The sequence below is a fragment of the Dichomitus squalens genome (genome assembly GCF_000275845.1).
Source record: "Dichomitus squalens LYAD-421 SS1 unplaced genomic scaffold DICSQscaffold_7, whole genome shotgun sequence".
In the NCBI taxonomy this organism is placed as follows: domain Eukaryota; kingdom Fungi; phylum Basidiomycota; class Agaricomycetes; order Polyporales; family Polyporaceae; genus Dichomitus; species Dichomitus squalens.
Genome location: NW_006766889.1, coordinates 798398 through 825025, shown reverse-complemented (window position 1 = coordinate 825025; position 26628 = coordinate 798398). Strand labels below are relative to the sequence as shown.

At 55.6% G+C, this 26628-nt stretch overlaps 7 protein-coding genes across 7 annotated transcripts; 2 read left to right on the top strand and 5 right to left on the bottom strand.

Annotated features, from left to right (window-relative positions):
* Window positions 1-147: 147 nt before the first annotated feature.
* DICSQDRAFT_82958 (uncharacterized protein) lies at window positions 148-4171 on the bottom strand. Its single transcript, XM_007363866.1, has 6 exons — window positions 2085-4171; window positions 1863-2027; window positions 1161-1803; window positions 936-1083; window positions 764-880; window positions 148-714 (listed from the first exon to the last, which is right to left on the bottom strand). The coding sequence occupies exons 1-6, from the start codon at window positions 4113-4115 to the stop codon at window positions 480-482; spliced, it is 3339 nt and encodes a 1112-aa protein (XP_007363928.1). The 5' UTR covers window positions 4116-4171; the 3' UTR covers window positions 148-479.
* A 182-nt stretch (window positions 4172-4353) lies between these two features.
* Window positions 4354-7231, bottom strand: DICSQDRAFT_153908 (alcohol oxidase). The gene is made up of 15 exons (XM_007363865.1): window positions 7076-7231; window positions 6936-7017; window positions 6809-6872; window positions 6661-6754; window positions 6423-6602; window positions 6245-6373; window positions 6173-6189; window positions 5954-6122; window positions 5829-5900; window positions 5680-5771; window positions 5376-5630; window positions 5226-5310; window positions 4825-5168; window positions 4569-4759; window positions 4354-4482 (listed from the first exon to the last, which is right to left on the bottom strand). The coding sequence occupies exons 1-14, from the start codon at window positions 7194-7196 to the stop codon at window positions 4670-4672; spliced, it is 1794 nt and encodes a 597-aa protein (XP_007363927.1). The 5' UTR covers window positions 7197-7231; the 3' UTR covers window positions 4354-4482; window positions 4569-4669.
* A 754-nt stretch (window positions 7232-7985) lies between these two features.
* On the bottom strand, window positions 7986-11281 carry DICSQDRAFT_102587 (alcohol oxidase). Its single transcript, XM_007363864.1, has 15 exons — window positions 11074-11281; window positions 10575-11012; window positions 10426-10507; window positions 10311-10374; window positions 10165-10258; window positions 10007-10113; window positions 9869-9944; window positions 9690-9818; window positions 9621-9637; window positions 9402-9570; window positions 9276-9347; window positions 8884-9221; window positions 8737-8821; window positions 8320-8663; window positions 7986-8249 (listed from the first exon to the last, which is right to left on the bottom strand). Exons 2-15 carry the CDS (start codon window positions 10693-10695, stop codon window positions 8121-8123), a joined length of 1827 nt encoding a protein of 608 aa, XP_007363926.1. The 5' UTR covers window positions 10696-11012; window positions 11074-11281; the 3' UTR covers window positions 7986-8120.
* A 1084-nt stretch (window positions 11282-12365) lies between these two features.
* DICSQDRAFT_82948 (uncharacterized protein) lies at window positions 12366-13529 on the top strand. Its single transcript, XM_007363863.1, has 3 exons — window positions 12366-12604; window positions 12660-12792; window positions 12845-13529. The coding sequence occupies exons 1-3, from the start codon at window positions 12458-12460 to the stop codon at window positions 13462-13464; spliced, it is 900 nt and encodes a 299-aa protein (XP_007363925.1). The 5' UTR covers window positions 12366-12457; the 3' UTR covers window positions 13465-13529.
* Window positions 13530-14174: 645 nt separating this feature from the next.
* On the bottom strand, window positions 14175-16167 carry DICSQDRAFT_82945 (uncharacterized protein). The gene is made up of 13 exons (XM_007363862.1): window positions 16072-16167; window positions 15996-16008; window positions 15877-15931; window positions 15593-15790; window positions 15445-15527; window positions 15341-15385; window positions 15222-15281; window positions 15134-15166; window positions 15054-15080; window positions 14824-14987; window positions 14746-14765; window positions 14469-14683; window positions 14175-14414 (listed from the first exon to the last, which is right to left on the bottom strand). The coding sequence occupies exons 1-13, from the start codon at window positions 16119-16121 to the stop codon at window positions 14319-14321; spliced, it is 1059 nt and encodes a 352-aa protein (XP_007363924.1). The 5' UTR covers window positions 16122-16167; the 3' UTR covers window positions 14175-14318.
* A 2182-nt stretch (window positions 16168-18349) lies between these two features.
* On the bottom strand, window positions 18350-24384 carry DICSQDRAFT_179346 (cytochrome P450 oxidoreductase). Its single transcript, XM_007363861.1, has 10 exons — window positions 24130-24384; window positions 23496-24063; window positions 22477-23441; window positions 21406-22415; window positions 21188-21348; window positions 20678-21131; window positions 20386-20621; window positions 20153-20329; window positions 19325-19694; window positions 18350-19238 (listed from the first exon to the last, which is right to left on the bottom strand). Exons 1-4 carry the CDS (start codon window positions 24301-24303, stop codon window positions 21939-21941), a joined length of 2184 nt encoding a protein of 727 aa, XP_007363923.1. The 5' UTR covers window positions 24304-24384; the 3' UTR covers window positions 18350-19238; window positions 19325-19694; window positions 20153-20329; window positions 20386-20621; window positions 20678-21131; window positions 21188-21348; window positions 21406-21938.
* Window positions 24385-25431: 1047 nt separating this feature from the next.
* On the top strand, window positions 25432-26536 carry DICSQDRAFT_134810 (uncharacterized protein). Its single transcript, XM_007363860.1, has 5 exons — window positions 25432-25479; window positions 25532-25846; window positions 25907-25987; window positions 26036-26244; window positions 26298-26536. Exon 2 carries the CDS (start codon window positions 25549-25551, stop codon window positions 25735-25737), a length of 189 nt encoding a protein of 62 aa, XP_007363922.1. The 5' UTR covers window positions 25432-25479; window positions 25532-25548; the 3' UTR covers window positions 25738-25846; window positions 25907-25987; window positions 26036-26244; window positions 26298-26536.
* The last annotated feature ends 92 nt before the right edge of the window (window positions 26537-26628 follow it).

Here is a 26628-nt window from a genome sequence, read left to right as displayed (position 1 = left end):
GATCATCAGGCGTCTCCAGGAGCGCCGGGCTCACGCAAAACGCGTTTTCCGTATCAATGTGAAAGTCGCAGTAAGTTGCTGACTTTTGAGCCGAGCACACATTTACGTCACAACTCAAGCGCTCAAGCATTGGGGCGCCTCTTGGCAGGGATCGTACGCGGAAAAGCTAAGTATTAGTCCGGATACATTGGCGATACATAACTACGAGGTGATGTGAAGCTGTGAGAGCGACATGACTGCATTGTCCAATCGACTTGCGAGACGGTCGATTATGTAGCTATTGAGAGGGAGAGACGAGGATCGGCATCGGATGTACGGAGACAAAGCATAACGTATGGTTTGGGGTTGTCGAATCCTGGAAGAGAGGGAACACTTTGGCAAGTCGAAGATCGTGACGCGGTAACGAATCATGGTATATGTATCACCCAACGAGGGCATGGGGATGTGTGTATGTTTAAGGTCAAGCTGAGCTGCTCAGCTCAGCGAGGAGAAAAGAATGAGCCGAGTGATTGCGCGAACGGCTGGAACCAACCAGCCATCAACTCGTCCTCGTCGGAACGGTTCGGCGCGTAGTAAAAGCCGGACAACAACACGAGGTAGGAGAGGATGAGGATGCTACCACGATGATAGTTGCTCTTTGCCTCGATGTAGGTGTAGGTCATCAAGAACACCGACAGGATGATCGCGACGATGTCCCAACGAGGGAAAATCAGCCTGCACTCAAGGTTAGCCAGCCGACAACAAGCGAACAGAGGGCACTCACGTGAAAGTTTCCGCAACAGACCCCATCCTCTCCGGGGCGTACCAAGCAGAGAAAGCGACCATGGCGGGGATCTGGAGCAGGCAGACCTGGAGCGCGTACGCAGACCCGATTTCCATACTGATTGGTAGCGATGTCAATAGGGCACAACCACTGGAAGAGCAAATGCTCTCACCTAAGCGCGATGTTGCCGTTCATAGCGAACGAGATGGCATTCATGAATTCCGTCGTGTTCGGCACAAGCGCAAACAGCGTGACCCCGAGGAACTTCTCGTCAATCCCAGAGCCCTCCAGGATGACGTCGACGACATCGACCAAGATCTCTGCATTCCCCGATACCCAGATTCAGTCAGCTCGCATGGTCGAGGAGTGCATCAAGCCACGAGATAGGTAAACTCACCAGCGATGATCGCATATAGCGCCGTACAAGCCAATAGTACGCTCGCACTCGTCGTCCGGCTCCACGACGGCGCGTCGTGCCCTCCATGCCCCGCATCCATCTCCGCGCCCGACGTCCGCAGCCGCGCAGGCGAGCGCGCCTGGTTCTGGTGCCTTAGCGCGCTCACGGTGGCGACGGCGACGGCGCGCGTGAACTCGTCCGTGGTGAGGCTACCTGGTAGCTCAAGTGGTTGGATGCCTGAGTCCTTGATTGCATGGTCTACGCTCTCCATGATGGGAGTGTATCCTGGACCGTTGACGGCCGGCGGGTTCGCATACGAGATGCGACGGGCGACCCCTGTATGGGCGAGAGGAGAAGGCACAGTAGGGTGCACAGTCGATGGTTGTGCTTCGGAGGTTGTGATGGGCTCGTTTATGCGAGGAACCGGGGTCTCGCTCCGCGACGGTAATTCGCTGTCGACTGTGTGTGTAGTTATAATGCTGGGCTTGTGGTGCAGGCTGTGCTTGCCAGGGAGTAGGCGATGGTACAGGGATAGACGGCTGTTCGGAGCGACGATCTCATGCGATTGCAAGAGCTGCTGAGGGTTCTGCCAAATCTGACTGGCATGTGTGCGCAGCGAGAACCACAGACCAATAAGGTACGACTACGAAGAGGTTGCAAAAATCAGCATCTATGTGTCATACGTACGATGTGGCGACTTACGAGAAGGAGCACAACAGCACAGAAGAACATCAGACTCTTGACCGTGGACTGATAGAAGGGGTCATCCACCGGATCAGGGTGCTTGTAATAGCAGTGCTGGCAAACCCAAGGCTTGGTCAAAGACGATCCGTCGTGAGACGAGCATCCGTCGCAGATGAGCTCGAACTGTCAGAGTCCGTTCAGCAAGCGGTAAGATGGAGTGCTTGGAACGAAGCTACTCACACTGCCGTATGTCTGGTAGAACAAGGTCGGAGCGATGGTACCGATGAACGCCATGATGAGCAGCATACTGGTAACGCCGGCACTCTTCGCGTTAAACTTCAACTCCTTCCTCCTCAGCGCACCGCTGACCATACTCATACCCGGCATCAAGAGCACACCGGCGAGCAAACTACCAACGATGGAGCCCTCGACTAGGTGGCCCTTGCTTTGCGTGAGGGCGATGCCGTAGAGGATGATCTCGATGATGGAACCGAAAGTCGCGTTGATGACTGCACCCATACCGATGGACGACTGGGCCGAGATAGACGCGACGGCCATGCCGATGAAGTACGAAAGCGGGATGACGGACGCCAGACTCATCACGAAGATGAGTGCACGAGAGGTGATGAAGGCAAGGAAGGCAGGAACGTGCTTTCCCTGATGCTCGCGACGCTCGACCAGAGGCAGGAGGACAATGCCGTCTAAGATAGCGAACAATACGAATGGGAGTAGGTTGACGAAGATGATGTTGACACCACCGACCGTGTACTTGTAGTACTTCCAACCCCACGCCCTGTAGGTACACAGAAGGACGGTTGAGGTTGGTGAGCCGGACGGGGCGGCTTGGCCGGCGGACAACCTGGCATGCTTGAAGGCTACCGGAGTCGCCTCCACATCTCGGCCTTCCTCACCCTCACGTACAACTTCGTCCTCGTGGACTATAGGGATTATCGGCGCTGCACAGAAGCGGATTGACGTTGGATGCTCGTAGAGGTGCTTGATGAGTGCCCAGTTGAGCCTCGCCATGGGGATGGTGAATATGAAGAACCAGCACACGAGTGAGACCAGGAGAAGAAGGGGAGCAATGATCGTGATGAGCGCGAGCCAGAAGCATGCCTTGCCTAGCCAGTACTCTGCCTCCTTGTCCGCGGAGATATCAACGCCATAGGCACCGGAGACAGTGGCGCCGTATGACTTTGCTGGACGAACAGAAGGACGAGAAGAATTGCCATTCGAACGCCCGAGAAGAGATGTCGTCGCGGTCGGTACTGCAGCCCAAGACTCTGAGCTGGGCTCATGGATGATGCCAGTCCTAGGCGTTATTGTCGATTGTGCAGAGGCAGAATTCTGGGAACTCCCCGCCGCATGGACATTCTCGGGGAAAGAGAACTGCTCTGTCGCAGCAGAGCCGGGGGGGATACCTTGTTCCTCATCATCAGGGAGGGCGCCGAGCTCGCCCTCTACGTACTTCCCGAAGGGCCATGCAATGTACCATCCGAGACCGAATATGAGGGTCGAGAAGCGTCGGCCGCCTTTGGGAATAAGGTAGAGAAAAGCTGAGACGGCGAAGAAGCTGACAGCGAGCCACCACCCAAACGCGACAAGCCAGAAGATGTTGCCTGGCAGGAGATGGCGCTCCGCCTGAGCACTAGGTATCGAATGCAGCGCCTGGTCGGCGTATTTGGTCACGGAACGTTGCTTCTTGTACAACGCCGGCTTCCAGATGGGCAGACCGAAGGGATGCTCGACATTGATGAGCGACTGCCTGTCCCTGAGCGTTATCGGGTCCTCCTCGCGGTCCTCGTCCTCATCGTCATCGGCCGCGCGTCCGTCACCCGCTTGCGGAGTGCCCTCGCCTGACGAGTCCTCGTGCTCATCAGCAGAGCCCGACACATCCTCGTTCTCCTCGTTGAGGGGCTGCCCGTCATCGTTGTACCCTCTCGTCGTGGCATGCGAACTTGTGACGCTCGTGCTGCGCGCGCCTCTCCGCCTGGTGGTCGAGCTAATGGATACGTTCCTGCCGGCAGCACTGGGGTTCGCGGAGTGCACGCGGCGTGGGGTGGGCGATGCGGGGCGCTGTGTGAAGTAGGACGTACCCTGGAGGTGATGGGAGGGGGTCTCGGGGACGGACCACTGAGAGCTGTGGCTCACGGTACGGTACAGCGGCCCTCTGGAACCCTGGACTGCACTGGGTGTCGGCGTTGTTCCCACTGTGCTGAACCCGACGTCGTCCTGCTCCGGCTCGGACGAATAATGTGCGCCACTGGCCATGGCGGTGGGAGCGTGGGGGAATGGCGACGAGGAAGAGGGATCTGAGCCTGCAGACGTAAACAGGACGAGGGCAAGTTGCTACGCGCCGGCGCGTCTCGACTCTCACATCCAGAATCCAGACGTCACCCGGCCGCGAATGCCGCAATCAGCGCTTCCGTCTGCATCCCTTCCCGCCACCACCGCAGAGCTAGCCCCAACTGTCTCTCTTCCCCAAGCCGCCTCGTACGTCAAATCGCAACTCGTTCTACACAACGCGCCACGTAGGGATCGGATCACGCTGCTACAACCGAGTGCAGTCGGTCGAAGCATCGACTGGCTGCGATTGGAACAATAACTCTCGTGCTCAACGTTAATGCATGCCACATATGTCAGTACCTCGTGCCTGTCGTAATGTGTGGGATCACAGCCGGGATGTTTCCGTCAGATCGAGATATTGTTCTTACGAAACGCCAGTTGCATAGCACCATGTCGGTAGACCCAAACGGGGCTCGCGATGCAAATCATCATCTATCGGATCGCACAATATACATTACACGATCGAACAGCGTCCAACATCACTTCTTCAGATCGGCCCGAACGAGGTGCGCCGCACGCTCGGCAAGGATGTAGGTCGGGCCCTGGGTATGTCCCGACGGGATGAAAGGCTACACCAACAATCCCGTAGTCAGCACTCGCGCGTTTGGAGGGCGAATATCTCAGTTGAACTCACGAATGCAGACGCGTCGACCACCCGCAGGCCCACCGTCCCCCTGACCTTCAAATCAGGCGTAAGCGGCGCAGGCTCGTCCTTGCCCATCGCGACTGAGCCCACCGGGTGGTCGACAGTGGCAGAGTTGTTGCGGATGTACTCATTGAGCGCGTCCTCCGTCGTCGCGTTCCCGAATTCCCCAAACTCGCTGATGATGTAGCCCGACCAGGCGGGAGCCTTGACGAACGCACGCGCGGCTTTGACGCCCTCGCGCATGATCGCGAGGTCGACGTCGTTCCCAAGGAGGGCCGGGTTGATTAGTGGGGCATCGAAGGGGTCGCTAGATCTCAACGTGACGTTACCCCCTTGACAGACATCCTATGGGTGAGCGCGTGACGTCATGGGATGAGGAAAGTGCGCACGAGCAGTAGGTGAGATTACGGCAGTGATGATGGCGAAAAAGTGCCCTTCAGCTGGGATGGGGACCGTGGTCGAGACATACGAGTTCTTGTTCATCGAGTTCGCATTAGCTCTAGCGCACACAGTGAGGGCAATACGATAGCACAGCTTACAGTAGGAATGTGCTCGATGTGCCCGGAGGTAGGGCCGGCACTGGGATCCTCCACGCCGAATTGCTGGAAGAACGCGGTAGCGTTCGGGATGCGTACAAATCCAAATTGGCTGGAGCCTGCTGCCACACTGAGCGGACCTGTTGCATTGGCCTTCCAGAGCGCAAGCGCCTCTGCGGCGGCGGTGGCATTGCGTTGCAGGTCGTCGAGCGTGTTGGTCGAGTTCACCGTCCAACTATTGCCTAGGAAAGCATGGTCCTGCGTCCCCTGTAAGACAAGCGAGACCAATGGGAATGAGAGACCGTACGTGAAGATTCTGCCCAACGCCAGGAAGATCGACGATGGTTTTGATCCCGAATGATGACAGGTGTGCGGAGTCACCTATGCCAGAAAGCATCACTAGTGGAAGCTTAGTTCAACTGAACATGCATGTGGTCGATGAAGGAATCCACTCACGGATGTGTGGCGTCTTGAGTGATCCTGCGGACAGAATGACCTCCTGAGTCGCCTTCAGGGTATGGCGGGGTCCTGAGTGGGTCTTTGAGTGGCTGTAAGCGCATTCAGGTAGAAAGAGTAGCTACCGTCAGCTGTCTGAGCAAACTCAACCCCTCGGAACACTGGCTTCCCATCCTCTGTTCCTACTGGGAACACCTTTGTTACACGAGTATTGACCACAACATCGAGATTTTTGCGATTCATGGCTTGTGCAAGGTACGAGGTGGCCGAAGTTACTCGGTGACCATTAAGGATCTGGTGGTCCGATTAGCTAGCTAGTCGTGAAGTTCGGCAGTGTAACATACGGCGTTTTGCTTCCAAGCTACAAAAGCAGGCGTTTAAACAAAATCGGTGATCTGTAATCAAGGAGCACTTACCGACGCCAACGCTAGTTCCAGAATTGTAGTCTAAGTTGAACGGAAACAGGTCAGGGAGCTGTTGAGTTGTCTCTAGGACACGCGTGTTTGTATCTAAGATCAAGCTGTCCACGCTGATAGAGACAGGGCCTGTGATGACCGGTCAAGCGGGGCACGAGTAACATTCCCGGAGACTTACCATTCTTATGAAGGACTGGGTTAAATTCTCCAGTTGTATTATGATGGTCGACTGGTGGGGTCATATGGTCCACAGCGAAGATGAAGGGGGCGAGTGACTTCCAAGACCATCCCTCGTCCCCGGTCACTCTTGCCCAGCGGTCGTAGTCATCAACGGTACCTCTGCAGAATAACATCTGGTCTGCGTTTCAGTATGAGTTTCACCGAACTCACGCTCAAACAACCTAGGAGCGACATACTGATAGCGGTGGATCCGCCCAACACAAAGCCTCGCGGGTAGTCAATGGAGCGTCCGTTGTACCCTGCTTGAGGTGTAGTGGTGAAATTCCAGTCCTGTGGAGGTACGGGCTCAGCCTGAAGTTGTGTATGCGATATGTCAAAACCTACAAAAGCAGACATGACGAGATTATTCGCGAGTCCAGGGACTGTGCTGTTGAGGTTTGTAATATCGCTATGTGCATACATTCAACCGAAATTAGTGGATGTATGCTTCTGTAGGAGCTTCATTACTTACGAGCTCCCCGCTTCGATGAGTAATACTCGGATATCGGGGTCCTCCGACAAACGCGAGGCCATGGCCCCGCCCCCCGCACCGCCTGTCTCACAAACCTGTCAGGTCGTCTCCGCGCGGTAGCTCAAGAACCCATAGCGCACCTCCTACGACAATAACGTCATAACTCCCTTTCAGGACTTCTTCTGTTGGTCCCTGAAACAAAGCTCCCAGGACACGCGTGGCGCCCAAGGCGAGCACAAGAAAGCCGCTTCTGTACAGCATCGCTATCCTTGTGGACGTATGAACGACGTATTGCGAGGGGGGACCCAGGAGGTCGTCCGAACCAGTTGACACCCATTATTAAGGAATGAGATTCAGCGCTTGGGTGCCGACTTCTGCACCTGCTGCTCGGCATGTGTTGAAACACCCGCGGAACGACGGGCGTCCAGGTGGATAGCCTGATGATGAGATATCCTGAGCGTCGGCGGAAGCACTACCACCATTGAGAGATTCACATACCACCCTCCGAGGCCACAGACGGCACATGACCGACACCCCCTGGTGACGGTAATAGCGGGGATGCTGTAATTCTCCCAGTGCCATACCCGTATGGGAAATAGAAGGTGATGAACGGCAGCCTTCTATGTTTGGGAGCGACGTTCAGCTCAGCAACACATCGCCGCGCCCATAATCGGCAGGACATCGGCAAGAACAGACGGTAATGGCAGAGTTAGCATGGCACAAGGCATTCCGCTGCAGGGCGCCGCGTTCCTCGTTGTGCTACAGTATGTACGTACTCCTGGGATATGACGAAGGATGGCAGAAGACGGAGCTCAGACTATGACAGCGCCCCGTAGCGTGGCTGTGCAAGCACGGTAATTGAACTACTGTACCTCGTCTGAAGCAGCGGCCTAGATCCGAAGCCCTGTCATGTCCCTCCGCGCCGCTCTGCACGGACACCGACAGTACTTGATTATCATTTGGCGTGTAAGCGTCCGCACCCCCTTTAGATTGCGCTGCGGTCACGAACTTTCTCGAGCAGGTAAGCGCCTCGTCATCCTTGGCTTTGGAGCGGTCGTGTATACAAGTTTCTCATGATGACTATACAGGACGCAATTGGTGATACTTTTCCTGTCGACATGTGGAGCCAACTACCCACGTCTTCAAGATGACGGCATGCTCAAAATGAACGACATGCAAGAGGCCTCAGTACTTGTTACCACCGCGGTGATGCCTACTACGCTCCTGCTGTCCCAGACTTGCCTTGACGAGCTCTGCAGCCCGTTCCGCCAAGATGTAAGTGGGACCTTGCGTATGCCCCGAAGGGACGAACGGCTACCAATCACATCAGATCCATCAGTAAACCGCGCCTGGGCGGACCTGACTGAATGATAGATTTGCTCACGAAGGCAGACGCGTCGATAACCCTCAACCCCGCAGTGCCCTTTACAGTTAGATCTGCGTTGAGCGCCCCCTCACACCCCTTACCCATCGGCACCGTCCCGACAGGATGGTCCACAGTGTCCGCATTATCCCGGATGTACGCGTCCAGTTCCTCGTCTGTAGTTGCGTTTGCGAATGCGCCGAACTCGCTGATGATGTAGTCAGACCACGCAGGGGCAGCGGCAAACGCACGCGCAGCCTTGATCGCGGAGCGCATAATTGCAACGTCCACGTCCGTTCCAAGGAGGTTAGGGTTAATGAGAGGCGCGTCGAAGGGGTTCGCTGATGCCAAAGAGATATTACCGCCTAAGAGTGTGCGAGGAACGTCAATTAATACTAGTACATAATGAGAGAGAACTTAAGGGAAATGACGGCTCACGAGAGCTGGGCGAGACGACGTTGGTCACAAAGGTGAGGAAACGTCCTTCAGCTGGAAGCGCGACGCGCTTGGAGGCGAAGTTATCCTGTCCGGGCGCGAGTCTATCAGCAACCGCCTCGTAAGTTCTACGAGCTGTAAGGCACATACACTGATGATCATCTCGAAGTTCGCGGACGTCGTCCCGGCACTCGGATCCGTTGCGTTCAGGCTCTGGAACACGGAAGGGTCCACTCGGAGCCAGGCGAATTGGTTCGTCGGAGGAAGACCAATCAGACCTGTGCCGTTGACTTCCCAAATCTGCAATTGCTCAGCGGAGAGCGTGGCGTTTCGGTGAAGGTCGTCCAGGGTGAAGTTTGAATTGACCAGCCAGGAGTTGCCGAGGAAGACGTGGTCCTGCATGTTAGTGCCAACTGCAGGCAAGTCGACGAGTGTCTTGATTCCAAAAGAGGAGATGTGGTCCTTGTTGCCGATACCCGATAGCATCACTGTGGCGAATTGCTGTCAGGAAGGCAATCTATTGATACTATGGAGAGACTCACGAATGTGAGGGGACTGCACTGCGCCAGCAGAGAGAATAACCTCCTCGGCGGCCTCGAGGGTGTACAGAGTACCTAAAGCGTGTCCATTATGTCAGTAAGGGTAGGTAACGAGTTGTGTAGGCTGACCATTGGCAGATTGCGCGAACTGAACACTACGCAAGTCAGGGACTCCGTTGACCTCTCCAACGGGCGCGATCTTCGTGACGCGAGTGTTGACGAGGATATCAAGGTTAGTTCGGTTGAATGCTTCCGCGAGGTAGGACGTAGCCGAGGTAGTTCTCCGACCATCATGGATCTAGGCTCGTAATCAGATTTTTGCAAAGACTCCTGACCACTGACACATACAGTTGCCTGTGTCCAACCTATTGCGATAAGCATACGGACGTTCTAAGGGCAAAAACAGGGGCGACTCACTGAAACCAGTCGTGTTTCCGGAGTTGTAGTCGAGATTGAATGGAAATTCATCTGGTAACTCCTGAGACGCATTGAGTCCACGCGCATCAATATCCAGGGATACCCCCGGAACGCTGATATCTACTACGCCTGATATTATTTGTCAGAAAGGCAGCTGACCACCTGGGACAGAAACTTACCGTCAGTGTTATGCAACGCTGGATTGAACTGGCCGGTGGTGTTGTGCCCGTCTGTAGGAGTGGTCATGTTATCGACCTACAGAAGCACTCGCATACGTTGGGGCGTTGAAGCAGTAGAAGAGGATGCAGAAAACGAACCTTGAAGATGAACGGAAGCATCTCATTCCAGGACCATCCCTCATCCCCAGAGACGTTCGCGACACGATTGAAGTCGTCAATCGTACCCCGACTGTATATCATTAGATCTATCGTACCCGATTTTAGCAAGCATGAAGATCGCTCTCGCTCCCACTCACTGATAGCTGTCGAACCACCTAGAACGAATCCTCGCGGGTACTGTACGGAACGATTGTTGAGACCGACTTGAGGGGTCGTCGTGAAATTCCAATCCTAGAACAATAGATTCTAGATGCCACACGCGAGCACGGGTGCATAAACATACAAATTTTGACCGCGACAGACTGGTGGCAAGACCAGGGGCCAAGATATTGGTGTTCATGAAATCACTGCATCTGATTGTGAGCTGGTGAACATCGTCCTGGAGTTCTTCGACTGACCTTCCGCCCGCCTCAATGAGCAGAACCTTTGTACTGTTGTCCTCAGTAAGCCGGTTGGCCATTACCGCACCTCCAGCACCCGCTTCGGTGGATAGGTGACATCAGCGGTTTTGTCGACCATGCGAAACAACGACTAGCGTGAGGCGTACCACCAATGATGATGATGTCATACTTGCTGTTGAGAATTTCTGGTGTCGGGCTTTCGAAGATGGCACCGAGTACATGCGTGATACAGAACACGTAAAGGCAAAGAAGAGGTGAAGAGAACATTGCGGTGGACTGCGGCGAGCTCGAAGATTGAGACTCTTTGCGGCCACGGACTGCGGGAATAGCCCAGGTTGCCGACGTACACTTGACTAACTGCAGTGGGGAAGTCCTGCCTATAAGTATAGAGACGCCACCACACTGTGCTGCGCCTTCAAACCCATACAAGTTGTGTCGAGGGCTAATTATAAGCGTGAAGTTGCCGGCCCGGCTTGATCTGGGTCGTGACGCGAGAGACAGAAATTTGGACACTACCGCCACCTAACCTTGGACGTGTTGGCGCAGTGTAGGCCGATGTAACAACGTAAGGCACTCCTTGAGACCTGTCCACAGTGTGTGAGACTATCGCGAGGCACAATGATGAACGCGCAAGCCACAACTCACCGACTAGACCGCAGGAGCGATCTAACTCGTTCAGACGACGCGAATAGGCGGGGGTGGCCTGACCCTGGGGTGTCCATCCGGAATACCGGACGAACATGGCCAGAGAAGGTGGGGTTGGTACGTAAGTCAGGACCGATGGCCCTGCTGGCTGCCAGCCCGTGCGAAGCGGAAGACAACAGTTTAGCGGCAGAAGCCATGCCGTATCGCGGCATCAGTCGGAAGTGAAAGACCCTGCGTATGCGAGCCAGTTGCTCTGGATCCAGTATAAGCCATACCCTCGACGCCTATACTGCGACGCTACCTTGCCTCTTGCAGAATAGCTAGCATTTGGCGCATGATGGTGATCGGTGGCAACTTGGGGTCGGCAGAGCCCTCGCAGGTAAACAAACCTCCAAACTAAGACAAACAATCTCCAGGCGCGCATTCGCATGCCGCCGGCATGTGCCGGCTCAACTGATGCACCGACGCTCCCATACGACATACATAGCGAGCCCCGTTCTTGCTAGTTCAACTTCTTCGCTGATGGCTGTCATGCTTCATCTGTCTCTCCGACCTCAGCAAGAGTTTGCACTTCGTCGCGGAATCGTGGAAAGCGCCTAGTAGTCGGACATGCGTAGGCCGATAAGCCCGCTGACGACTCAGTACCTCAGCTACGCAACAACCTCGCACAGTAGCCAGAATTGAAGAGACCCGGAAGTCAGTGATGCGACATGCTGTAAGTTGTCTTGCTGTCCTAAGGCAAACTTCTCCCATCGAGTAATTCTCCATCCGTTGAGCAACCCTTGATAAATTTACTCTTCGTGTTTTTCTTTACATCGTGTGTTCCGACAGAAATCAACTATGGTCACACCGAGATAGGCAGGTACAGCCAACCGACTGTTCTGATCAGTCGCGTTGACTTCTTCCCTCGTGCTGCTTCTTCGTGCGCAACATGTGCAACCGCTCAGAATCGCCGTTCCAAGAGCCACCCTCGGCTCTTACAAGAGATGCTGACCTCCTCCGGTGTTCCAAAGGTATGTTCTGAGCCCGTTGCACCGCGCATGCCTTCATAGGTGTATAAACATCGTTTCGAATGCATTGGTGAATGGTGCCTAGTCTGTCCTTCTGTAAAGCTCCGGTGGCCTTCTCCGTGATCCGCCGTGTGAGAGCTGGGGACATAGGGCGCCATGCTGTGCGCCTCGCTCGTATGATATGCCATGGGCTGGCCACACGCACCCCGGTATATCAGAGCCATCGACGCGTCCGATGTGTCATTCTTACCTCAGATGGGCCTGAGATAGCTATATACCCTTCGAGTGCGTACTGTGCATGTCGCGCACTACACGAAGTTGTGCTCCACCAGACTTCGCGCTCTCGAGGCAACTGGCACGCAGTCGACACGCTCATGGCGGAAACGTCTGACCACCCTCTGGACGACTCGTTGTATGACCCAGACGAGGAGGAAACAAAATTCATGAAAGCCGTGACTGGCATCGACGGTGATCGGGAGCTCAAACAACATGTCATCTCGGTCCAGGCGAAGGCATTCAAGGTAGCCGTAGAGCCGTTCAGCATATACAGCACTCTGATATACGATAGTCCATTAGAGATACCAGTATCCCTATATTCGCATCTTCGAGTTCATGCGACTGAAAATGGCGCGTTTGCCAGCCTACCCCGATCTGTTGAGATTAGGAAGGGAACGACCAGACGCAGTGCTCCTTGATATGGGCTGCTGTTGTGAGTGTGGGCTCACTTTGCACGATTTTTCGTCTGCTGAAGCTGTCGAAAGTTGGGAACGATGTCCGTAAAGCAGCTCTGGACGGCTTCCCCGCACAAAACATAGTCGCATGCGACTTGAACAAGGACTTCTGGAGTCTTGGGCACGAGATGTTCCGGTCGACTCCCGCCACCTTTCCCGCGCACTTCCTCGAAGGCGACATCCTAGACCCCGCATTCCTCTCTCCTGTTGCGCCTCTCCCTACGTCCTCCTCCCCTGCCCAGACCCGTCCGTCTCTCTCTTCCCTAACATCACTGAACGGGCTTCATGGGCACGTCTCAGCGATCTTTGCCGGCGCGTTCTTCCATCTATTTTCCTACCCCCAGCAGCACCACATCGCGCAGCTTCTCGCCGGTCTGCTTTCCCCGCTTCCGGGTTCAGTGCTTTTCGGCGTCCAGGGCGGAACCACCATTCAGCGCCTATGGACGCCGGGCCTCGACGGTTGGTCGATGGAATGCCACTCACCAGAGAGTTGGAGAGAGCTATGGGAAGGAGTCTTTGCCGAGGCTGGCGCGAAGGTAGAGGTGAAGGCCAGGTTGCGAAAAGAGATCGGTGGAGACGATTTCTTCGGGATGTGGCCCGGCAACACAGATCCCTACCATGTGCTGGAGTGGTCTGTGACAAGATTGTGAGGGAGCAGAGGTAGTGGTATTCACTGCGGGGCGCAGGTACGCCCATATAAATTGCTTGGACACCGTCCCTGGGACGAGCTGCATGTCGCAACAAAGACGAGGGGCGCGCGTTGCACAGAGCTTGATCATAAGCCAATCACGGAGGGCGGATGCTAACTCCGGAGCGATCGACCTCGCTGCGACTCCATATCAGGCATCACCATCAGACGCTAAAAGGCCCACCGGCGGTCTCCACGGCTATCTGCGCGAAGGGCAAGTGAGCGGCTCAATCATCACCTCGCATCATGCTGGCGGTCCTAGGCAGTCCTCCGCCGACGATCTGAAGCGACGTAGCATCAGTGGAGCTGACGATCTCTGAGTGCTGAACTCTCAAAAATGGCGCGCTCCGCCAATTGCGGTCGGCACCCCGCAGCGCTCGTGCTTTGGTTCTTTCCAAATTTGAGCGGGACACTCCCTGCTATCTCGAAATCGTTTATAAGAGCTATGGCGACGTATGGCGATTCTGTGCAACCAGCGTGGGTAGTACGATCCGACGTGTCGCATAAGTTCTGTCAAGCCTTGCGCGCTATTCAGTGGCGGTGCATAAGCGCCCGAAATTCCCTTACAGAGCAGTTCCGAGAGCTCTGAAAGGTCTTGCTTGCGTTTTCAGAATTGTGCAGATTCTTCTGATGCTATTGATCAGTCGAGATCGGTGCCTGCAGAGAAACCTACAACAAAGCTTATCCTACATACTACAGCTGAACAGATCCGTAGATGACCGATCAGAGCCAAAGATAAATATTACTGATGCCCAAGGAAGTAACCACCTCACCAACGAGCGATGCTTGCTAGATGAGCAAGTCCTCCGTCGATACCTAGAGCCCTTTATGCCAGGTGGTGTCACCGAGGGAGGGGGCCAATCGATCGTCCTTGGAGGGTGGGGGTACATCGTTCATCTCAACGTCCCAACTCTGCTTACGCATGGTGAATCATTGTGACCAGCTCCACTGGATAGATTGACGCACCCTTGAGAACTTATCGTCGGTGGCAGTACCTGACGCAGCCGTTCCGGAGTCCGTAACGCGTGAAATGCTGATAGCAACACCTCGAGACGTATCGTCTGCGTCGGCAAACGTGCCTACATTCCTGAAACCCATCGTCGTCGATGTGCTGTACTGACTCTTGTTTCCAGAGATGTTGGCACGGGAATTGAGCGACGTCATCAGCGTGTTTGAGTAAACTTCAGATCGAGCTTGGTTAGACAGAAACGCAGGTAGGACGGCCGGTCACATTCTTGCACACCTTTGCTCAGGATCAGCGCGCTAACAGAGAGGGTGTCAGAAAGCTCAGAGAGGATCTAGGAGCACGTGGCGTACTTACACAATCAAATGTATGTTGGTCTCAGGCATGCCGAGGAAGAAGGCAAGCTCCAGGACTGCCGAAAGAGCGCAGGCACAGCCGGTCTCCACCGTCAGTTTGATAAGACGTCTGACGACAAACTCGCTCCGCTCAAACGCCATCGACTGCCTCTTCACTCTGTAAAGCTGAAAAGAGACGGCGGTCAATGATAGTTGACTGAGTATGACTGACGTGCACGAGGGTAGACGCACTAGGTAGCACATGGACGTCATGATGGTCTGCAGCCTGTCTGTCAGCTTCTAAGCAACGGTGACGAAGTAATGATGCATACCACATCGGTGAAGGCACTGCCGCCCAGCCACACCTAACCATGCACACTAGTTGGCGGATATCTGACATCAATGGGCATATGCACATACGATTGTCCGAGCGAACATGTTCGTGTCATGCAGGCGCTCGATATTCTTGAGCCAGATGAACTGCGCGACATGATAATCAGCGACCGTCATCTGAAGAACAGCGGGGGGCTGATATGCACCGAGATCGCAATGGCACACGCCCCACCCGCTTGTGCAAGCGAAGTCTATCAGACGGAGTGTTAGAAATCGTAACGGTCAATGTAACGCCCTGAGGCTCACTGACAATAATGATAATGACGGGAACTACTCTCCACTTGCCGAGCTGGTGTATCCTCCAGGCGTAGAATGCCTGTACCCAAACGGAGACTACGCGGGGCAAAGGATGCAATAAGCTGTCACTACTCCCATTTTGACCATGTACGGCCACGCACTGATGCTGGACACGATGGGCAAGGCGGTGAATGTCCACCCCGGAAACTGGAGGTTGATAGGACGCCCCCAGCCCGAGCAGAGCGTCTCCCACGCCTCGTTGGCGACGACAATGCTCTGGAAGATATCGAGCGCAAAGATGATGTACACTGACGCCCAGATGGCCCAGCGCTCGCGGGGGAATGACACATGGTAGATATCTGAAATGAAGCAACTTAGTCAGTAAACGTCCCAGGGGGCGTTCACATGGAATGAAGGATGCCACGATATGTGGACGGATACGTACAGAGCTGAACGATCGAAATGCCGAAGAGCATCCATGAGAGCAGGGCGCCGATAAGCTAGACTCAAGGGGCTCAGGTCTCTCTCGCTCCCACTGAAAGAGGAGAACCGGGAGACACGCACGATGGGACCGATACTAGTAAGGGTCTCTTCGTCAGACACGGCGTTGAACCGGAAACAGAAGGAAAAATAGACTGACCGAAGGAGCGTCTCGCTCGAAACGGGCGGCTGAGAAGGATCACTTGCCATGGTTGAGGGCCGTATTCTTGGAGTTGCGCTTCGCTCTGGAGGTACCGGGTGCGCTGCGACGTAGCAGTACTTATAAGTCGACGAGCTGCGCTGATAAAGTTCGCTCTACACCCATCCCGGTCAATCGTCAATCGCTTCATCAGCTTCCACAGGCTGGACTCTGACAAGAAGCAATGCAGAGACGCACCTGTTACAACACTTGATTCACTCGCACCGTTCCGTCATCTGATGATTCCCTCACCGATGCTACGGTGTGCGAAGGGTGAAGGCTACCAAAAGGCAGAGCGAGATGGGAGCGCGAGTACAAGAAGGCGAGAACCCAATCTGCATCGGGTTCGAACTCAGCAAATCATGAAGGCCTAGTTGCGCAGGGAGAGCTCACCTCTTTCGGGACCGCTCCACGCATAGTGCATGAAGTTCCGAGAGGGGAAGCACCTGGCAGGCACACGCTGCAATGCCACGCAAGGTTACGCTGCGGGATGTCAGCACGTCCCCGTGGATCCCACCCAGAGCTGCGTAATAAAATTGCAGGAATCCGGGGCGTGGCGCCGTTTGCGGCACATGCGGTCTTAGGGCTTCCTGGACGCCTAGGCAAGGCTTCTATAACCGCCCGCGTATCGTGGAGTGGCCGTTAGCAGGAGATATTGCCTGACAAGTGGAAATCACAATGCAGAACATTGCTTCCACATGCCGTCCCCCCTGTCAACGTACGGTTGGTGACATTGAGCGTCGATAATGTGCTTGTACTGCCAAGGGGCCACAACGACCTCAGATCCACACGGCAGGGAGAGCAGCTCCAGAGGCCGGGGCGCCTGGTAAGGAAGCGATTCTCAAGCTGCCGTGGCTACCCCGATAACAACGCACCCCTGCCGTAATCCCCGAGTTCGCTGCAAAGTGTCTTACTGTCCGCTGGCCGTTGCGAATCGTCGACTTCAAGCAGCTGAGTCCCATACCAATACCGAGCAAAGAACCATCCGTCCTGAAATCCCGCAATCGTTGTTCCGCTCAAATTCTCCTGAGAGATTCACACGGAGCCCGGGTCAGCAGGGCAACGTCAATTGAATAACCGCGATCCGACGCACCGTCCGGCGAGAGAAAATACACACCGTTGCAGCAGGACGCTGAGTACGCCATCATTCGTTGATACGGTCGATGTAGGGTGTCTTCTCGAACTTGCGACTGCAGTCGGAGTTCCCTCTTTGGTACGGAACAATGAAATAGGTCAGCACAACAGGAACCGCAGGCTGGGAGATATTGTGCAAGACACTGAACAAGGGCCTCAAGGGGGAGATTCCATCAAAAGGCACATCGTGGGGATTCAAAGCGTTGCAAGGGCATCTCTGCCGTACCGCGAAGCTCCCTCCAGACCCACATTGCCCCGCATGCTGATGAGGCGGGGCTGTCCGAGAATCCGTGCCTTGTTCGGAAGTATGAACCCGTCGAACCTAGCAGATCATAGCCCTATCCCGCGAACCACGGCCAATGACAGGATGGGCGTACAATATAGCCGGCGATCTCAGGAGATTCGGCACGCACCCGAACGCCACGAAGGTCAAGGGGTAAAGCATACGCAACGCATGCTACGCCCATCGCCTTGAGAATGAAAGTGGCTGACAGGATGACGCACAGAAGACGCAAAGGCAAGGCGACGATCATATGAACGGCGGCGGGGGCTGTCGAATAGCAGCTGAACTTTCTCCGTCGTTCTCACCAGCGTCCTAGGGATTGGTCTGGCTTCGTAGATTGCTGACATGCCGTGTTGGCAAGCGAGACAGACGGTGACAGCCCGCGGGAGTTGCTGCTATTGCATCACGTAGTTGTGCTTCCTGAGGATCTCGAGCGTTCTCTCTCCTGAGGTAGCTGCAGGGCGGCTGATACGAGATGATTGAGGTGAACCGGCGATCCATAGTGAACGACGCCTTCTCGCGCTGCGTGATGAGGAGAATATCAAGGCCACTTGGGTTGGTGCCTTCTGTGAGCAGAGAACGCGCATTCCTATCAGAGATGACGGCTTGGAGACAACAAAAATCTGTCTGGACTGACGGACTGCTGCCAGACTGCGAGAAGGTTTCACAATATAGGCAGTCGCTGTCCCGCCCTAGGGAGATGCCGCAGTATGGCGACAAGGAAGCTGATGGGAGAAGCCCTCGCCATGCCATCTTGCGAAAGTTTGCGTTACAGGGTCAATATCGCTTGTCTGGCCGTCTGTTCGCACTTGTCGCCGCCCAGAGTATGCTGGATTGAACGCTCGCACCAACGCCGCGACCTTTGAGCAGTACGAAACCAAGAGGATGCTACGAACCTGATCTATTACGCATGTCGCTCTACACCGGTAGCAGCATCATCCAAACCAACTACGCGCTAGCCAGCCGAACAGCCCCGCTGCGGCAGCACTTGCCGTCATGACCAGTACCATCTCCCCATCTGTCCGAGGTTTCGGCAGCGCCCCAGATATTCGCTCTCCGTGCGGGTGCGATAGTGCCGGCTGTGCCTCCTCGTTGTCGTCTGCTGGCCCCAACCCGACTCCACGCTGCAGCGCAACGAGCTCGCCGACGTCGACCTGGTTCGCGAGGTGCACGGTCTCCAGCACGGCCGCGAGCACCCTCGCCTGCTCGTCCATCCTGCCCTTCAGCTCCGACGTCTTGTCCTCGAACGCCTGCTCCGTGCGCGCGCCCATCTCCTCCACCTTGCGCTCGAACGTCTGCGCGAGCCGGCGGCGCTTCCACGGCTCGACGAGCACGATCGCGAGCACGAACACGGCGAGGTTGAGCGCGAGCGCGGCGAGCTGCCCGTACGTCGACGCGCTCCGGATCTTGTCCGACCACGCCTGCTCCTCGTGGTAGCGGTTGAGGATGACGCGCATGAGCGCGGAGAACTCGCGCTCGACCGCGTCCTCGGCGGCGTATGCGGCGGCCTTGGCGCGCGCCTCGTCGTGCTCGCGCGCGTGGTCCTCGCGGACGAGCGTCGTGAAGCGCGACACGTCCTCGTCCGTCCAGTGCGACTTGCGCTGCAGGAGATCGTTCACTTCGCGTTGCGACTTGGCCCGCTGGAGGACGGCGCTGTCGTACGCCTCCTTTGCGGCGCGCGCCGCCTCACGCGCGTGATGTATCCGGGATTCTGGCAGGATGCGGAGAAAAGCGGGTTGACGCAGTGAGGACGTTGGTGACGGGGCAGCACAGAGACGAGACTAGAGGCCTGCACACCTTGTTCGACCACCTTGCGCTTCAGCTGCTCGATCTCCTCGTAGCCTGTCACGCGGTTGAGCTCTGCGCCGAGCTTTGAGAACGTCCTCGCCACCCTCGCGGTGAACTCGTCCCCGCGCACGCGCATCTCCTTTAGCGCACCCGTACTCAACTCCCGCATACGGTCTTGGATGCTATTGGGCTGTTCCGTGCTGCCTGCACTCCCATTCTTGCTTGATCCTGTCTCGGACGATGAGGAAGGGGATCCAGAAGGGGGTGGGGGCATGGCTATGGGTTCTCCACCGGTAGCGGTAGCATCCTCCCTATATGACGGTTCTGCAGACGGGAGCGACCCGTTGTCTGGAGATGATTCTCGTTTGTTCTCCGGAGTCTGCGTTGGCGTGGAATAATGCCGCGAAGTAGGTCTCAGATAACGTAGGGTACTCCGAGCGGGACTTGGGTACCAGAGTGGGGTTTGGAGGGAAACAGCAGGCGTGCGGAGAGCGCCGCGTAACATCACAGCCCGGACAAGCCGCAAGCAAGTACACGTACACAGGCAGGAGACTGTCGGGGACGAGCACAGTCTACACAATCGGCGACCTCGGCGGCATCGCGTACGGCCGGGCCGCACCGAGCCTCCGCCCCAGTAGATGCTCCCACTTCCAATTCCCTTTATGCAGAGTCATAAGGATACGTAGGGTGAATGCCAACGCGTAAATACAGCATGCGCCAACGTTTGGATATCTGTGGCTAATAACAATATGTGCAACATCCGCATGATCACCCAAAACCAAGTATTCGAGACGCCCATGTCCCAGTAAATCCTCTCGCACTCCATACTAGACGCACGAAGTTGTACTGAGATCGCCCGTTGATGTACTGCTCGCGACGCTCGATGCACTGCTGGCGACACTCGATGCACTGCTGAGCGCGCTCGATGCGCTGCTTGCATCGCTGGAAGCGCTGCTCGATACGCTCGACGGCAGGGATCCCGTCGAGCTCGCCGTCTCCGTCGAGCGAGGGGTTCTGGTCGAATGAGGCCTGAAGTACGGGTTGCCCAACGGGGCCGACGGGGATATAACCGAGTCAGAGGATGACGACGTGACTGACGTCTCGATAGACGTGGTGGTTGTGGTGGTGGTGTCGGTAGCCGTGGTAGTCGTGGTAGTCGTGTCGGTGATAGTCGTGATGGCGTCGGTGGTACGCTTGGCGAGGCGTGTGCGCGGGGTTGCGGTCACTGTCGAAGTCACTGTCGAAGTCACGGTGATGATCGACGAGGCCGCGGGGTCGACGCCGCATTCAGGGCGACGGGGTGCAACTGACAAGAATAGTCAGTTGACGTTGTGGGAAGGGGCGGCCACTGCGAGCACCAACATATATTACGAGCACCGACACCAGTGCAGATCGAGAGTCCGAAGGTGACGAGGGCGGCAGAGTACTTGAAGGCGACCATTGTGGGTAAAGACAGCGAAGACGAAATTGAGAAAGCGACGGTAGGCTGGGATAGAAATGTGGTCGAGGATTGAGAAACCACGCACGAGGATGGATTAAGGAAAATGCCAGTCCTTATAGGCTGCTCACAGGAGATGTTCGCCTCCGCAGCCACTTCACAACTGCCTACCACGGTGAAGGTTTTGCGGTTGACGGATTTGAGGTACAAGTTCTATGACGTCTTGTAGTATGTAGACCTCCGTTCTAGCGTGTAAGCCGCCTTGCAAGTGGCTGACCGATCTGCAGTACGGATTCTGTCGTGTCTTGTGTAGACACTGCAATTTTCGAAGGCCTCGCCGCTGTAGGTTCAGAGTGGCTGACCCGGGACCTGAAGTGACTTGTCGAAGGCGCAATATGAGCACACACACTTTGAAGCAGTCATACGGAGCGCACCTGGTCCAACAACCTTGTGTGGGTGTTGGTCTCACGCAGACGCTTATGTACTTGCGCAGTCGAAATATTGAGGCATAGCATACACCCGCCACTTCCAGAGAGGACGTATGCGCGATACAGGACGGATTTCATCTTTGCATTTGGCTCAGATTCGATGCCCTCTGTGAACTCTGGTTGAGAAAAGAGATCAGATACTACGTTCAGGTTCCACCGCGCACCATCACAAAAGACAAGCTGTATGTGCGAGCTTGGTGACATGATCAGAAACCTGATGAGCCATCCGTAGAAGGAGTAAGTGGTCCGTCGTGTTACTGAAGAGCCCCATCCATAGGAGCGCGAGCGCGCGCCAAATGCGAGAGGCAGGAGCATACATGATAGGACATCGACATCGCGCTAACTGGATTTCTAGTACGTTGTGATCCCATTCAGCGAGAGGACATAACCCATCACTGGCCCGCACGTCGCCATGAATGATGCACTCGCCGTTCATCACCTCAAGGAAGTCCGGACGCCTCCGAGTCTTCGCGCAAGCTCAAAGCTAGAGCGATGTTGAGATGCGATGCCATATCATGGAGTGAACAGAGTAGAACAAAGGTAAAACCACAGAGCAAACGAGAGTCGACGATACGTAAAGGCATCGTAGTATGCAGCAATGCGACGCATCCGCGTCCTCCATCCCCATCCCAAATCCCTCTATATGTCGGGATCGTACGACACAACGCAGAATCCTGGAGCCCGTCCCGCTCATCGCTCAGCTCCACACGTCCGTCAAGAACCTGCTCCTCTCCTTCAACAGCTTCAGCTCCGCTACGCCCTCCACCTCCGCGCTCCCACCCTTCGCCTCGCCCAAGATCCGGGACAGGGTCTCCTCGACGGCCTTGCTCATGCTCCTCGCGTCTCCGCAGATGTACACGTAGCCCTTCCCGTTCAGGATCGCGTCCGCGACCGTCTCGCGGTCCTCCCACAGCAGGTCCTGCACGTAGATCTTGCTCCCGTCCGGCTTGTACACCTCGCGCGAGAACGCGGCCCGGAGCGTGAATTTCCCGTGCAGCTCCTTGGCATACTCGGGCCACTCGTCCTTGTAGAGGAAGTCCTGCGTCGACGTCCGCGAGCCGAAGTACAGCCGAATGCTGCCCCAGTCTGCCAGGCCTTCGGGTCCGTTCTTCTCGATAGTGCGCCGCGCCATTGCGACACGCTCCTGGACGAAGCCGCGGAACGGAGCGACACCCTGTGTGACCGGTGGTGAGCGAGACGCCATTTGGGCGCTCATATAAAGACGTAACACTTACAGTACCGGGTCCAATCATGATAACGGGGCTCTTGGGGTTCGTTGGGAGGCGGAAAGTCGAACGACGGACGTGGATGGGGACCTTGAAGACGGTTTCCTGCTTGTATGCGCCGCGGGGACCCTCGATGGCGTACTTCGGGGTGAGAACGCGCGCGGGCTCCTCCTTAGTATCCACCAAAGGTGCTTGCTCGCCATTCGCCGCATACTTGAGGTTGAGTAGGAAATTGGAGCCAGTACCGAATACCCAGCGAGCCGGAACGCGCTCGTTCTTGACGGATTCGTACTGAAGGACGACGCAGGTGACGTGGATCGAATGAGGGTAGAGCTTGGGGCTGGAGGAGATGGAGTAGTACCGAGGCTGAAGACGAGGGATCGACGAGACAATGATGTCGAAAGGGATCTTCCAGGATGAAGTGTTCTCAGGGGTCGGGGCAACGCTGATGTCGTTCCCAGCCGCGACCTGGAGTATTTCGCCGAGTTTGAGACAGCCGGTGGTGACGATGTTATTGTATTCATCCTTGTTGCTGTTGAGGTTCTTCAGGAACGCCTCAGCGTCAGGAGTAGGGGCAAACTTGGACAATACACCGAGGATCTGACGACCGGCGACGGCGCTGATGTCGATGTAGTGACGGAGGACGGTAACGTAGGTTGTAGGGACGGGGAAAGGAACCTTCGCGAGCGCAGGGTCGAGCGATTCGATCTGGATGACGGTATCCTTCTTGTCGTGAAGCCCAAGAGCGCAGAGTAGACGATCCACCTCAACCTCGGAGTTGGAGGGCCAGACACCAACGTGATCACCATGCTGGTAGGTGATGCCGGAGTTCTCAGTGTTGAGCTCAACATGAATGCAATTGCGATCAGCGCCCTCAGCGAAGAGTTCGCGAGCCACGGTAATAGGTGCAGGGTAAGGGTTCTTAGCGTCATGAATGCCCTTCGAGCGGGTGAGAGCGCGAGCGGAGAGTTCACCTGAAACGCCGGATAAGCTCCTGCTGATAGCGTTTGAGAAAGATTAACACATACCGAGGTAGACCTTCTCGGGCGGGTGGTCTGCGACCTCCGTCACAGCGAAGTCAGGCGTATCACCGCCCTGACCTTCCTCGACACCCATGACGCGCGAGAACTCTTCCCACATGCCGTCCTTCCACTCGAGATAGTCCTCCTCCATGCTCTTGTCGTCGTCACCCTCGCCGCGCTCACCGATACGGATGGCGCCCATCTTGGTGAGGTCGGCATCGACGTTGCGGGCGATGAGGTTGTAGTGCTCGTAGGTCTTGTTACCGAGGCCGAAGACGACGTACTTGAGACCCTCGAGCTTGTGTTCGCCGTTGGAGAACTCGAAGCTGTCGTCGGAGAGGTTCTGGCAGAGAGTGACGGCGTTGTCGGTGGGCTCACCCTCACCGTAGGTGGCCATGACGAAGAAGACGCAGCAGTCCTCCGGAACCTGGTCCAGGTTCTCGAAGTCGTACTCCTCGGGATCGCAGACGAGAGATGCAAGACCGAACTTCTGCTTGGCCTCCTTAGCGATACGAATAGCGTACTCTTCCGCCGTGCCGGTCTGTGAGCCGTAGAAGATGACGATGCGCTTTTTCTGGGGACACGTTGCAAGTTCGTCAGGACGGACTCTCGCACCGGATGTGACGGAGTATGGACTTACGCCTTCCTTCAGCTTTGCGATGAAGTCCCGAGGGTTGCCTCCACCGGCATTGGCCTTGGAGGTGGATGTAGGGACGGTCTTGGGCTTTGAGGAGGCGAAGAGCTGGTCACGGAAGAGATAGACCGCTGCGAGGATGACCCCGAGGGCGAGAACGATGACGTCCGAAGAGGCCATGCTCGACGACGGGCGTGCCGGTGACTGAGCGAAGGTGGGGAGAGGGAAGGGGGAAATAAGGAAAGGACGTCGGACGAAGAGGACGTCGTGAAAGCTGAGCTGTGCAGAGGAAGCACGATAGGATTATATTCGCCCTGCACACGCCCGGCTAATCACGCCACGCAGATGCCGTTCGCTTATGTCAGCAGGATCACGCAGCCGATCTACTCCCTTCCCACATTGTCACTTGGTTTTGCACGACCGGGGCCGACGCCGTCGTCTCGTATAGGTACTATCGCTTGCTCACACTTCGTTTGTGCTCAGCAATCAATATTCAATACGCACCTTCTCAGGAGTTCCGTGCAAGACGTCTTTCGCATCCACGATTGTCTCCCGACTGGCGATAGCCCGCCCGGGCCAGCTCAGAGCTACTGCCTATCAACCTCAACTGAGGCTCCGCCAGCCTCATATCGCTTCACAGCACGAGTGCGAACACTTACAGTCATACACCACTCCTTTTGACAGCACCACTCCTTTTGACAAAGACCGATCGCTGTTCCTCCTTCGTACCCCCTTCCTTTTTATGTTCATAATCCTATTCTTATACATTGTAGTTACATATCTACCAGTTTGGGGGCTTGCTTCCCCTCGCGATGTTTTCATACAGAGGAATGATCACTCGAAATTAGCCAAATATGACTTACTCGCTAGATCTTGATCGCAGTGTAGCGATCATAAAAAATCGGAGACTTACAACACTGTCACTAGGTTCTTCTCATAACTTTGAGTGTATTTCCAGCCTTATCGAGGGGAATGGAGTATCATAGATGAGACTTGCAACACGGTGGCCATTGCCATCAAACAGGTTGTCACACTGCCACATTAGGCTACGATTTTGGGATGACCAACGTATGACCGAGAAGGCATATGTGCGAAACGCCCTTCCAGCGCTTCATTCGCAATCTGCTCGCTCTGCATCTCATTGGACCAGGCCAGATAATCTTTCCCCTTTTGGTAAGATCTCTAGCGTGATGTGACTGTCAAAAGGACTGCATATCGCCTGATAACGAATTCCGCGACAGATCGCCTCGGATTTCCTGCATATCCCCCACTCTACATACTGAAACTAGCATAGAACTATTGTAATGTGGTGCCCCAATGGATGTGCGAGACTGATTGAGTATTGCTACAGTCGATCTGAAGAAATCTGAGTCACACGTTTTTTCTGTCAAAAGGAGTGGTGTATTACTGTACAGCCTCGTCCACATGGGACCTCTCCCGACGCCATCGGGCGACCCGCTCCTGTCAAAGCCCGTGCTCCATGAGCGGTACTGCAGCGACGCCCTCTCTCGGCAGGGCGCGGAATCATGGGTCTCGTGTCTAGATCTCCAAGCTGTGCTCCATGCCTCGGAAGCCTCGCGACCCTTGAGTACCTCAGTGATACCACGGCCATAAGCAAGACATCTCCATGATCTGGGCCATCAGCATCCTAGACTATTCTAGGAGGTGCACTTGTGAAAAAGACCTCTAAACGTAACAGTATCGCAGCGGATAACAGCTGACGCTGATCGTTTTCTACTTAGTCTTTGATGGGAACAAGCATCACGATAGAGCATCGACGTACCATTCCACCTCGCAAGTTTGACCTTGGCCACGGAATTGCATAGGTCTCCATCATGTTGTTGTGATGCGCTGTATTCCGTGCCTTCTGCACCTGAGCCCTGAGGTCCCGGAGCATAGTATCAAAACTTACATGCGGATGAGCTTGTCCCCGGTCCCGGATTGTGAACGGGAGCAGTCCACTGCCACTCAAGGCAGACAAAACTTCCAAGGACGGGTATCCGAGGAAGCTACCTTTGAGTTCCGTGCCCCGTCCCCATACGGTCTAATGACGACGTCGCCAACGTTATACGCCGGGTGGCAAGCTGCGACCTGTTGCAGGAAGCTAATCACTTCGCCGATCTGGAGACTGTATCTGAGCATACATTCGTGTCATAACGGCCATAGTGTCATACGTTGTGTTCCACTATCCATTCATTACGAAGGTCACGCAGGCCACTGCGGGTACTCTGTCAGGTGCAAACCGAAGCCCAAAAGGAAGATATATTCTGAGATTATTACTCAAGTACTCACCTCTATATCCAAGCAAGTAGAACCCCTAGTAACAAGCGAGAGCCTCCGACCGTCAACAGTGCTCAACGTTCACCACGAAGGCGGGTTGGCAGCCACATACAGAGAATCCAACATAAGCAGCACTATGCACTTCGGATGGTTGTTGAGGACGTTGAGGTCCGTAGAATCTAGGCGAGCGTCCCGTCGTCATAAACGCCCACGCGGCCACGCCTG